This window comes from Tribolium madens, unplaced genomic scaffold (genome assembly GCF_015345945.1).
Source record: "Tribolium madens isolate multiple individuals breed KSU strain unplaced genomic scaffold, Tmad_KSU_1.1 Scaffold_91;HRSCAF=231;Tcas5.2_LG7, whole genome shotgun sequence".
NCBI lineage: Eukaryota > Metazoa > Arthropoda > Insecta > Coleoptera > Tenebrionidae > Tribolium > Tribolium madens.
Genome location: NW_025401063.1, coordinates 16,718,693 through 16,729,929, shown reverse-complemented (window position 1 = coordinate 16,729,929; position 11,237 = coordinate 16,718,693). Strand labels below are relative to the sequence as shown.

At 35.2% G+C, this 11,237-nt stretch overlaps 2 protein-coding genes across 3 annotated transcripts in view; one reads left to right on the top strand and one right to left on the bottom strand.

The window, feature by feature from the left end:
- Nucleotides 1-2,071, bottom strand: part of LOC123011887 — a 16,296-nt gene extending 14,225 nt beyond the window's left edge. The window contains exons 1-6 of the mRNA XM_044409592.1: nucleotides 1,325-2,071; nucleotides 1,103-1,274; nucleotides 887-1,050; nucleotides 700-836; nucleotides 528-650; nucleotides 332-475 (exon numbers count right to left, since the gene is read on the bottom strand). Of these exons, the coding sequence (XP_044265527.1) occupies nucleotides 332-475; nucleotides 528-650; nucleotides 700-836; nucleotides 887-1,050; nucleotides 1,103-1,274; nucleotides 1,325-1,958 (1,374 nt within the window). The 5' untranslated portion in view covers nucleotides 1,959-2,071. The remainder of the gene's footprint in view (nucleotides 1-331; nucleotides 476-527; nucleotides 651-699; nucleotides 837-886; nucleotides 1,051-1,102; nucleotides 1,275-1,324) is intronic.
- On the top strand, nucleotides 2,071-9,869 carry LOC123012047 (cyclin-T). Of its 2 annotated transcripts, XM_044409817.1 has the most exons (7): nucleotides 2,071-2,677; nucleotides 4,694-4,906; nucleotides 4,961-5,128; nucleotides 5,185-5,470; nucleotides 5,521-5,596; nucleotides 7,129-8,834; nucleotides 9,590-9,869. In XM_044409817.1, the coding sequence occupies exons 1-7, from the start codon at nucleotides 2,529-2,531 to the stop codon at nucleotides 9,665-9,667; spliced, it is 2,676 nt and encodes an 891-aa protein (XP_044265752.1). In that variant the 5' UTR covers nucleotides 2,071-2,528; the 3' UTR covers nucleotides 9,668-9,869. The 2 variants fall into 2 exon arrangements, with proteins under 2 accessions (XP_044265752.1, XP_044265751.1); XM_044409816.1 differs by having other exon boundaries at nucleotides 7,129-9,869.
- The last annotated feature ends 1,368 nt before the right edge of the window (nucleotides 9,870-11,237 follow it).

Here is an 11,237-nt window from a genome sequence, read left to right as displayed (position 1 = left end):
AAAAAAAACACAAATTAAAAAAGCGTTACGTTGGCGAGCTTTCAAATAATATTTTAAGTCCGAAACTTTTTTTCCAATTATAAAAAATGTGAATAAAAGAGAAAATAGAAATATAAATTCCGGCCCATCTGCCACTTTAGCAACGAACTAAAACATGTTCCCCTTTAGCCTTAATCTTGAGTAGCATACAACATTTTTTTCTCACACCCAATTTTGAATTTTTGTAATTTATTACTAATTAGTCACCGTTGCTTTAGCGACGTGAAATGAACAAAACTTGATATTCAAAAATTATTGTGTGATATTTTTTTATAAAAAAAATTGTCAGTACCCGTAATTGTGCATATGATTTAATTGGAGGTATGTCCATGTGCAAATTGCAACAACTATCTTCAAATATGGCCTCAACTGGTGTTTTACATTCTACATCCGCTCTCTTTTTACCACACGGTCTGAATAATACTTGATTTTGATCCTACAATTACAACACTGTGAAAAAAAAAACGTTGCAATAAGAAAGTAACTACCTCTAAAATATGTTTTCTGCAATGCCTAGCCAGAGGCAGAGTTCTTTCTCCACATTTGACCCCACCTTCTGTAAACATACACCTTGAGTATCCTGGTGCTTTTGAAAACAAACCATCTGTAATCTAAATTTTATTTATTAATAATAAAAAACGTAAACAATCCAAAACAAACCTTAGCACGTGAATCATGTTCTCTTTTATGAAGTATAGCTTGAACTCCATGTGGTTTATGATACTTATTTAACGCTTTGAGTTTTTTATATAGCCGCTGTTCTTTGGGATTTTCACGTATCTGGTTATAAATGTTACCTAGAAAAACAATTTAAAATGAATTGAACGTAATTATTATGTAACCTTACAGCAAGTTTCCTTTTCCCTTCTTAAATTATAAACATATTTTCTTTTGCATTCCTTAAAAACATGCTGTAAATGACGATATTGCTCAATGTATAATGATTGAAGTTTAATTAACTTTTCTCTCGTAATGGAACTGATTTCTTCTGCTGTGTACACATTAGCATGCCTTCAAACACAAAAACTTAAATACAAATCTATTTTTTTTTTTGTAAACTAACTTTAAAACGTCTTCCTGTTCTGAATCAACACTTTCGTTATCAGAACTGTCATTTTGTGCATCATGCCAGACTGACGCAAATGTTGAAGCCTCCACATCGCTATCAGACTCACTACAGAAGTCCAAAATGTTGTTACATGTAGAATTATACAAGGCATTGGCGTCAATATCACCTAAACACGTTTATTTATATTTGGAAAAGTTTTAAAAAAGTGTGACTCACGAAAAGGATCTAAACATTTGGTGCTTTTAGCCTCAGATTCCTCAACAAGAGCTCTCTCTGCCTCCTCACCACTCCCAGATGCTGTCCTATTCCTAGGTTTCTTCAAATAATGTCCCAAGGAATAAATAAGTACTTCTGCAGTTTGTGGTGGTTGAAGCCTCGAGTTTTGTCTGTTCTTTTCAAGTGTGACCTTAACTGCGTGTTCGTTACAGTACCCGCAGTCTTTTTTTTCAATTTTGGGGGCTGCTAATTGACAGCGTTTCCCGTTGCTGGCGTAAATGTACGAGCATTGCCTATACGGGGCTGCCTTATCTTGGAGGATGTGTTTGAGGCAGTAATTGAAACCGTCGAGGGTGAGTTGGGTGCATTCATATGGTTTGTAATTGCACTGCTTTTTGTTCTTGAGTTCTATTTCTAGTTCTGCTTTGAGGGCTGCTACGTCTCTTTCTGAAGTTGTTGAAGGGGTGTGGTTGGTTTTTGGTTGCTTTTCCGGGAACTGCATCCTAAAAATTGTGAAAGTTTTGTTTTGCGCGTCTAGCTTTGTTTTCGACAAGGTTATGTTTGTTTGGCGGTAAATTTTGAAAGGTGGCGTCCTGAGCGGAAATTGACGGCAGACATCTTTAATCAAAGCCATGCTTGTTGTTAGTTTATCAAGTTAAGGGCTTTAGCGGATTTCTGTGATTTTTTGAGGTATTTAATCGGGTTTAATTTGTGATTTTTTGGGGTATTGGGGTTTTTGGGTTTGGGGTTGGTTTTGGTGTTTGTTTTGTGAAAGTTGTGGGCTTGCTTACCGCGGTTGGTCGGCCATCTCTGTGTGAAATAACATCAAATTCCAACAACTTTGTGTATGTATATTTTAATTTGTTAAAGAACTACCTCTTTCGCGTGGAAAACTTTACAAAAGCGTTCAGTAAACTTTAAGTAATAATTCGTGATAAATTCGAGATTTGTAACCGGAGATTTGCCCGTGAAAAACCAACCCGATTTGCACCAGTGCCACTTCTAGGAAAACCCACATCGTAGTGACGCAACGGAAACCCTTGAAGCCGATTTTCTGGATAAAAGTGTAGTTTATGTGACTAAATTTCGCGACAATGCGCCCCCATTTGCCCCAATAAGATTAGCAAATGACCTGGAATAGTCTGTTTTCGAGCCGTAGCGACACTTGCCTTGCTGTTATCGCGAGTCGTGTCGAGTGCAGTAAATGGCTAATAACAGCGATAGATGGTATTTCACGAAAGACCAATTGGACGCTACGCCCTCAAGGAAATGCGGATATGATAGCTACAAGGAGCTGTCCTACAGACAGCAGACTGCCAATTTCATCCAGGACATGGGACAGAGGCTCAAAGTGTATCCTTCCCGCATGTTTGCATTTTAACACGTAGAATTCGCGAATTTCAGCCCCCAGGCGCAGCCACACGGCCCCACGACCCTTGTTTTAGGTCATTGTGGAGCTATTGCGCCATGTTTCGTAAGTGACGTAGATAGCCCCCTCTACTGCGCATATTTGACGTTTCATGCAAATGTGATAAAGCGGCGTTCACACGACACGTGTGTTAAAACGCCTTACGTGATTTTTATGCTTTTCAGGATTATTTCAACATATTTATTTTTTTTCCAGAAAATTTATTACTTAACTCTTTTCTACGTTTGTTGTAGGTCGACGATTTTATTATATTTTTTTTATTTATTTCTTCAAAGCAATTTTTAATATTCTTTGTAGTAGCTCTGTCATTCTTATTATGCAACACTTTAATTTGCGATTTGTATGATGTAAAATAATTGTAATCTTTCACAAAAGTAAAAAATAAAATCAATTTCTTATTAAAAGATGTTTATATTTCTTGCAACTTTATTTTTCAATTGATTTGGTCTTGAAACTTCCTTTTCATCTCAACTTTTTACAAGTTTTATAATTTAATAAGGAAATAATTGTGTTTTGTTTGTTTTTTTTTTTGTTAAACATTTTTTTATTTATGTTCATACAAACGCACTATTTTATGCTCTTACGGATTTTTAATAATAAATTGATTTTTATTTACTTTTTGAAAATTTTAGAGCATTTTATGTCAGTGTGAACTTTATTCACTAGTTTCCATTACGAAAATCGTTGAAACATTTAGTCTGTCTTAAAACAGTTTTTGCAAGTGTCACCAGTTTTGTTCCTTGCATGTAGGCTATTATTCCTTCTACAGGGTGCGCCAGAACTCGCGCCCCAGAGAAAATTTTCATGTAAGGTAAGATACCAGGAACATGAAAAAAATGTTTAAAAAATTCTCTGTCAAAAATTTTTGACATTTGACATTTTTTATATCTATTTAAGGATAATGATGATCTTGTATATGTTTTTTTACAATTATTTAGTAAAGGGACAAAAAAATTTCCAATAAAAGCCACAAATAACATTGAACACAGTTACAATTTAGGATACAGCTTACTTGTTTCCTCTTTTAATAGCCTATAGTAAAAACACTTGGAAAATTATTTTTCCAACAGAAATAAATAGAGTCAAAGTGCAAACTTTAAACCCTCATAACTTCGAAATTATTATAGATAATTTTTTTTAACATTTTTTCCATGTTCCTGGTATCTAACCTTATATGGGCGCGAATTCTGGCGCATCCTGTATATCTGACATAATTTTTGCTATTCCTCGTACTTAAAACAAAATTTCGGCGTCGTTTTTTTATTACACAATCGCACACATTCTTCTATATTCATTATCACAAAACCTAATACTGATTAATAAAAAAATAAAACCGACCACTGTTGACATTGTTTGAATGCCTACTAAAACGAACTGGCTCGACGAGTAATGTAGTTACCAATTTAAATTACATTTGTGCTTTTGATAAGCACTACATGATTATAAAGTAAATATTTATTTACTTCGAATTTTTATGATGCACTAAACTTAATGGTGTGTGTATTAATAACTGCTGTTATTTTAAGAATTAGCTACTTGCTCGGCCACACAATTTATAAAATAGTCTCAGAATTGTGTTCTTGAAGTTTTATTACCAAAAGCTCAATTGTGATTTCCAGTTTTGGGAATGTGAAATCTGATCTTGTGGCTTGAGAAAGAAATAAATAATAAATATACAGCTTAAGTGTTTTATTTTGAAATTTAGTAATATAATCGTAATTAGAAATTAACAAATTAAAAAAATACTTATCTGGGACGCGGATAATTATCTTATCAGATGATGAATATTATACTTTTCTACGTCATGGGTTAATACGTATTTTATTGCTTAACTATTTTTTCGAATTGTTGGGTTTGAATTATAAGCAATGAATAATTAAAGATAATTCTGATGTAATTTTTTGCCAACCTTGAATTGTCATTTCCTTAACGCAAAACAGTTCACAATTATGTATCAACACCGCCATCGTATACATGCATCGGTTCTATGTATTCCACTCTTTTACCCAATTTCCCTGGCACCAAATGGCGGCGGCGGCATTGTTTCTAGCCGCCAAAGTAGAAGAACAACCGAGGAAATTAGAATACGTTATTAGAGTTGCCAATATGTGCAGAAATAATCGAGATACAAATATCGACGTAAATTCGGAAAGGTAGTTATTTTTTCCGGAAATTGAAAACAATTTTAATCAATTGCCACTTTTTAGGTATCAAACTCTGTCACAGGATTTAGTATTTAATGAAACTGTCTTACTCCAAACGTTGGGTTTTGATGTCGCAATCGACCATCCACACACCCACGTTGTAAGATGTTGTCATCTTGTTCGTGCCAGTAAGGATTTAGCACAGAGTTCATATTTCTTGGCCAGCAACAGGTGGGGATTTTTCGAAAAAATCGAACCCCCCATTATGATTTTTGGCAATTTTCTAGCTTGCATCTTACCACAATGTGCCTCCAATACAAACCGACTGTAGTAGCTTGCTTTTGCATTCATTTAGCGTGTAAATGGTCAAGTTGGGAAATACCGTTGTCCACCGAAAAGAAAGAATGGTTTCTGTACGTGGATCCAACAGTAACATCCGAATTACTCCAACAACTCACCACCGAGTTTCTGAGTATATTTGAAAGTTGTCCTTCTCGACTCAAAGAGAAAATCATGAGTATCGGTGATAACGGAATGCATAATTGCTCTACGACTATCACGAATTCACCTTTCGTAAGTATTTTACTATGGTATGGAGTTTTTTTAATTGCACCTGATTATAGGATACTGATCCGAAAAAGATTGTCAGTTCGGACCAGAAAGACCAACATCCACATCGAACACACGAGAGTAAAACAGGTAAGAAATTTGTATTTGAACAATTTTTTTCTTAAACTCTTTGGGGGACGTTGGGTTAAATTTTAACTCACCTTAATTTATATTTTTGAGCAGTTTTGTTCATTAATGGTAATATTTTTAATAATACAGACATTATTCTTGTAGAGTTTACCACATTTTTTTATTTACAATTAATGAACTTAAAATTATTATGAAAACTATACAATTTATTAATTAATTTGAAATACCTACATTTTTATGATACTTATTTTAACTTACAAAAATTGAATTGTTTTTTGAGAATATACACGTAACAGATAATGATTATTATAAATACAAAGAGGAAAAAAAACAAAACAAAAAAAAATTCTTTCATTGGGATTAGAATTTCGATCCTTAGGTTTATCAGGCAAAAACTTTGGCTTCGTGACGGCATTGAGCATTTCCAGCCTATTTAGGTAACCAATTTACATTTACATTGATAAAATTTTCCATTTTTACTGACTGTATTTCGTATTATTCTTAGTTTTTTGAGATATGAGTGGTATGTCCTGATGTTGTGGAAAATTACAACAATAACATGAACTTTATTGATAAATTTGATCAGTTGATGACGTACAGTGATGGACAGTGCATTTCGTCCACTGAATTTCTGTGAATTCACAAAAATTCACTGTAGCCTGTGCTTTATTGTCATGATAACTGACACTGTCAAGTTTAATTAAATTCTTATTCATTCTGGACCGGATTTCCAATCTAAAAATGGATTGCTACTATACCTCAAGCAATGTAAGACAAAGCATAGGTAAAAAGTAGGTAAGGAATATCGGGCATTTTGTCAACATGATAAATGTTCATTAAAGTTCTCAAACAAAGTTAGAAAAACCTAAAGACTAATTTACACTTTTAGTCTGTCATGGAAATTGGTTGGACAAAATTCACTGTCCGTCACTGTACTCAATTGAAAAAGTCATAAATAGTGTCACTGAATTTTTTTCTATTTCGTTGGTACTTGCATTATGTAGCACCAAGCAACAAGAATCTAGAAGTAATTGGCAGTGTGTAACTTGTAGAGTGTCTCATTGTTAAGGCAAACAGAAAAACTGCTTTCAAGCATATTACTACAAAAAATAATAACTTTTGTTAGCTATCGTACGTATTATTTAGTTTGCTTTTGTTTTTATTATTTGTTGTTATTTTTCTTTGTTCATTATAATACTATTTTATTTTCTTAATTTATTTTTTTAAATGCCTATTATGTCACTAAATAAGTAATAGAAAATGACTACTTCATATTAAGAATGCTTTGAAATTATCAAAAATGTACGAGATTTTATGAGGAGTTCATGAAGTTAATGAGATTACCGGAGAAAGTAAAAAAATCTGCAAATCTAAAATAATTGGTCTGTCGTCAGTGCTATTTTTAATACCTATTTTTTAAAACAACTTGAAAAATGATTATTTTTAAAATCCAGTAAATAGCTGTACCTGTACGGTATTTTAAATACATTAAAGTGTGTACCTGAAAGAGTTAACTGAAATATTTCTTCAAGGATCAGAAAGTGACCCCCACAAGCACCGATCTTCCAGACCTCACGAATCGGCTACGACCAGTCAGCAACAACGCGAGAGAGAGTATCGCGAAAAGAAAGAAAGGGAGAAACTAGCTCAGCAACAACACGGCATGAAAGTGCCGCCCCCGGGGGCTGCCAAACCGGCAGTGCCTCATGGGCATCACCGTCCCCCCGTGGACCCCAAATTGAAGCAACCTCACTCAAGGCCGTCTTCATCACACCCACCCCCTGCCCGAACTGAGCCCCGCGATATCCTACGGGAAGCGGCTAGAGACTCGCCATTTGGCATAGCAACCAAAGACTTTAATAAAAATGAGAAAGACGTTCCGAAAACGCGCGATTATCTACTAAAACCGAATGTGGTAGCGGAAACGAACAATTACTATAACGGTGATAAAAATCGGCCGCCTCCGAATAAAGTTCCCGTGAAACATGAACAGGTTCGAAGGCACGACGAAAAGTCGTTTGTTAAGCCGGAAAGTGAAGTGAAAAGACCGCATAGTGTGCCAGGACATGATAGGAATAGTGTTTATTTAAGTAAATCGATGAACTCTACCTCGCAAAAAGTCAAGTCGCCTTTAGACACATCGAAATCCGTCCTCAAGTCGGGTGTGGGGCAAGCCCCGCCACCGCCGCCGCCGCCGGTCAAACCGCACCACCATAACGGGAGTAGTGCATTTAACGCCCCCGTTAAGGAGGAGGTGTTAAAAGAAGAAGAGAAGGTGAAAGAGGAGTTAAATCCTGTCAAGAAACCTAGTCTTTTCTCACCGGAGAAAAAATCTCCGAGTCCGATTCAAATAAAATCGGAAGCGATGCTTTCCCCTCTTGAATCACCGACAAATGTTAGTAAAAGAGTCAGGAATTATTCGACTGGTTCGGAGCCCGAATTGAGGCCGGTTTTAAAGAAAATAGACCAAGTTGAAGGTTTCGAGAATTTGATGAGGGATTCCACGATTGGAATCAATAAACTTCACCAAATTCCCGATATCATTACTCCGATAACAGACGTGAAGCATGAACGTGAAGAACCCCCAATTAGTTTTTCCAAAGAAATGAAACCCCCCGATATTATTCCACCTTTGTGTTCTGATAACAACATATCGACCTCTCAACCGATTGTCAATGGCATCGAAACAAATCCGATGCTTATTAGTAGTTTACTAAAAGAAGCGCCATCAGTACCTCATTTACCAGTGGTTGCAAGTACAGTTCCGAAAGTTGAACCACCCGTCGAAATCAAAGAACATCACCACAAAAGTAAAAAGAAAAACAAAGAGAAACACAAACATAAAGACAAAGATAAGAGTAAAGAGGAGAAAGAGAAGAAAAAGAAACACAAGGATAAAGATAGGGAAAAGCACAAACATAAAGAGAAACATGAGACGGTGGTCGAACCAGCGGCCGAACCAATCAAAATCAAGATACAGAAAGACAAGATCCAGCAAATGCCGAATCCTATCAAGATAAAGATCCCGAAAGATGTGATAAAGACTGAGGAGAATCCAGCGCCGGCGCCGATTGGTCTCAAAATCAAGATCCCGCGCGAGATTATCAATAACTGCAATCCTGAGCACGAGAAAAGCCGAAAGCGGGAACGAGACCGCGGCAGTCCGGCTGAGGGCCCCCCAGCGAAGCTCTCCCGAAGCAAGGATTCCAAACAGAATGGGAGACATTCGTATAATAAGGTAAGCGAATATAGTAAGAGTAGTGCGGTGGCACAGCCGCCCCCCGTGTCGTCGGCCTATCACAACGTGCCGCCGCCGATGTATCCGCAAAACATGTACTATTTTCCGCCGCATATGGGGGTGGGTCAGTATATGTATCCGGAAGGTCAGATGTACAATTTTTATAATGGGGGATACGCGTTTCCGGCGGAAATGTATCAGCAAGCGCCGCCGCTGCCACCCCCGGCAGGGTCCAACCCGCCCTTGCCGATGGACGCGCCGCCTGACATACCGCCCCCACCGCCTCCGGAGTAAATGGTTGTGATTTGTGTGCAATTATACAGGGATTTTCGGACCTCGTGTTAGTTAGGATAACGTGATATGAAGGGTTTAGAGAAATTTGTAAATAATTTATAGGAGTGCAATTTTTTATCAATTTATATACTTTTTAGAATTGTATCGTGTTTTTGTTATTTTTTCTTTCTGGTAGATATTACTTTGTTGAATTGTATCTATGTAGTTTATCTTGTAATTTTAAGCACTTTTTATAGTCTTAACACACTCTTTTATTTATTAATTCAATAAATAAGTCGACAATGAATGATTCTTTTTTTGACTTTGTGTAGTTTTGTGCATGTGTTTTTCATTTTCTGTTTTTTTTTTTGTGATGCTCATTGCATGGTCATAACTAACTCTTGTTCATCACTAACGTGACCAGCTTACGTGTGAATGTTGGACCTAGGAAGGTCATTATATGGTTATTTGGTGCTTTGCAGGTGACACAACTGGGTGATGGCGATGCGTCCATACATAGGTTGGCCGAATCTAAGTATATCAACAAGAGTTCATCGTAGTAATTGCGACAAACGTTAAAATGTGTTAAAATCAGCCTAATGTATATAGTAGAAAACTTTTTTTTATTTAGAAAAAAATGTTTTAGATTTTTTATGTTTATATAATGTAATGGCTGATTGCAATACTGTTACACTATTTTGTTAATTAAATTATTTTGTATGACCTCTCATTTTGTTATTAATAAATATACAAAAAGTGAAATTTGTTTAATTTTATTTTACCAAGGGTGGAACCGGCTTTTCTGCGAGTGAAAATATTGCAGTCATGCCATTATTCCTCCTAATTGTTAGGATAAAGTTCGGCCTAAATCTTGTTATATTTAGATAGTGCCAACTGTCGAAAGTAACAATTGTACAGCATTTTTGATCATTAGGTGATTCATGTAACATCTAAACATCATTCTCATGTGGAACAATAACATGCGTGTGACAGTTTTATGTTCAGTGTATTTTCTTGTGCTTCTTTTGGTTTTGTTGCTTATGTCCGACTGATTAGAAACAAAATTCTAGCATAGTTGAGTGTAAAATTTTGTAATCCAATGGACTGAAATCTTAGGATGTGTTGGATTCGTGTATACTATTTGCAAATATTTTAACGAATTTAATATTTTTAAGGGAAAAATTGTAAATAGTTAAAGTTCAATATTTTATTTCATAAGTATTTATTATTTTGTTATTAATATACGATATACGAAAATTCTGGAAACTTTTACCTAAGCAAAAATGAGAAAAAACGAGTGTGTTAGGAGCATTATTTTATATTGTATTACAAACGTATATTATAAATAAAAAACATAAAACATTGGAAAATAAATATTCACGCCCAATTTTAAGTTAAGTTGGAATGTTTATCGGGCTTAAACACAATCTAAAAAATATTAAAAAACAAAATACATTCAAAAATAACTTATGTATATAGTCCACACGTTTGCTACCACCTGTGTTTCACTGTTATTGTTATTGTATTCACTCATTCTGTTGTTTTTTCATAATATAAACGTTGCAAGACTTTTTCTACAATAGTTGATTCTGAATTTATTATCTCCACTTCGAGGTGGTGAACGTGTTAAGTAATAAGTAAATAGACACTAAATTTATAATATACTTCTCAACAAACATAAAATAGACAAATAAAGCTAATGCCTAACTGTCTCAATGTCATCAATAAAGTTTTTAAAACGATCAAAAAGTGTGTCAGTAGTCCCTTCCCCCAAAAAATAGCTATTTATACAACTAGTTGCAATACGAAGGCTTTCCAAGTATTGTAACGAGTTGCATACAAGGTTTTTTACAATTTTGCCAAAATGGAGTAAAATATTAATTAATTTTTACCGCGAATAAATTGAATTTAAAAGATAGGTGGCTGAAAATTTTTGATTGGTTACTGTAATTTTTATAATAAACAACGAAAACGATCTGAAGATTGTCGCATTTTTAAAAGTTTGCGATTATTTAACTGTTTTTGGAAAAAAAATGAGTGATTCAGAAGTAGACAACGTTCTAGAACGTATTGAAACATTTAATGCCCCAGAAATCCCGCGTCGCTTACGAGACAACATACAGCCGTTTC

Excerpts from the sequence above, each read along its gene's own strand:
- LOC123012047 (XM_044409816.1), top strand. The coding sequence starts at position 2,529 with ATGGCTAATAACAGCGATAGATGGTATTTCACGAAAGACCAATTGGAC. Across the intron at positions 5,129-5,184 it reads TATTTCTTGGCCAGCAACAG|CTTGCATCTTACCACAATGT; the intron begins GTGGGGATTTTT and ends GCAATTTTCTAG. Across the intron at positions 5,471-5,520 it reads CTATCACGAATTCACCTTTC|GATACTGATCCGAAAAAGAT; the intron begins GTAAGTATTTTA and ends ACCTGATTATAG.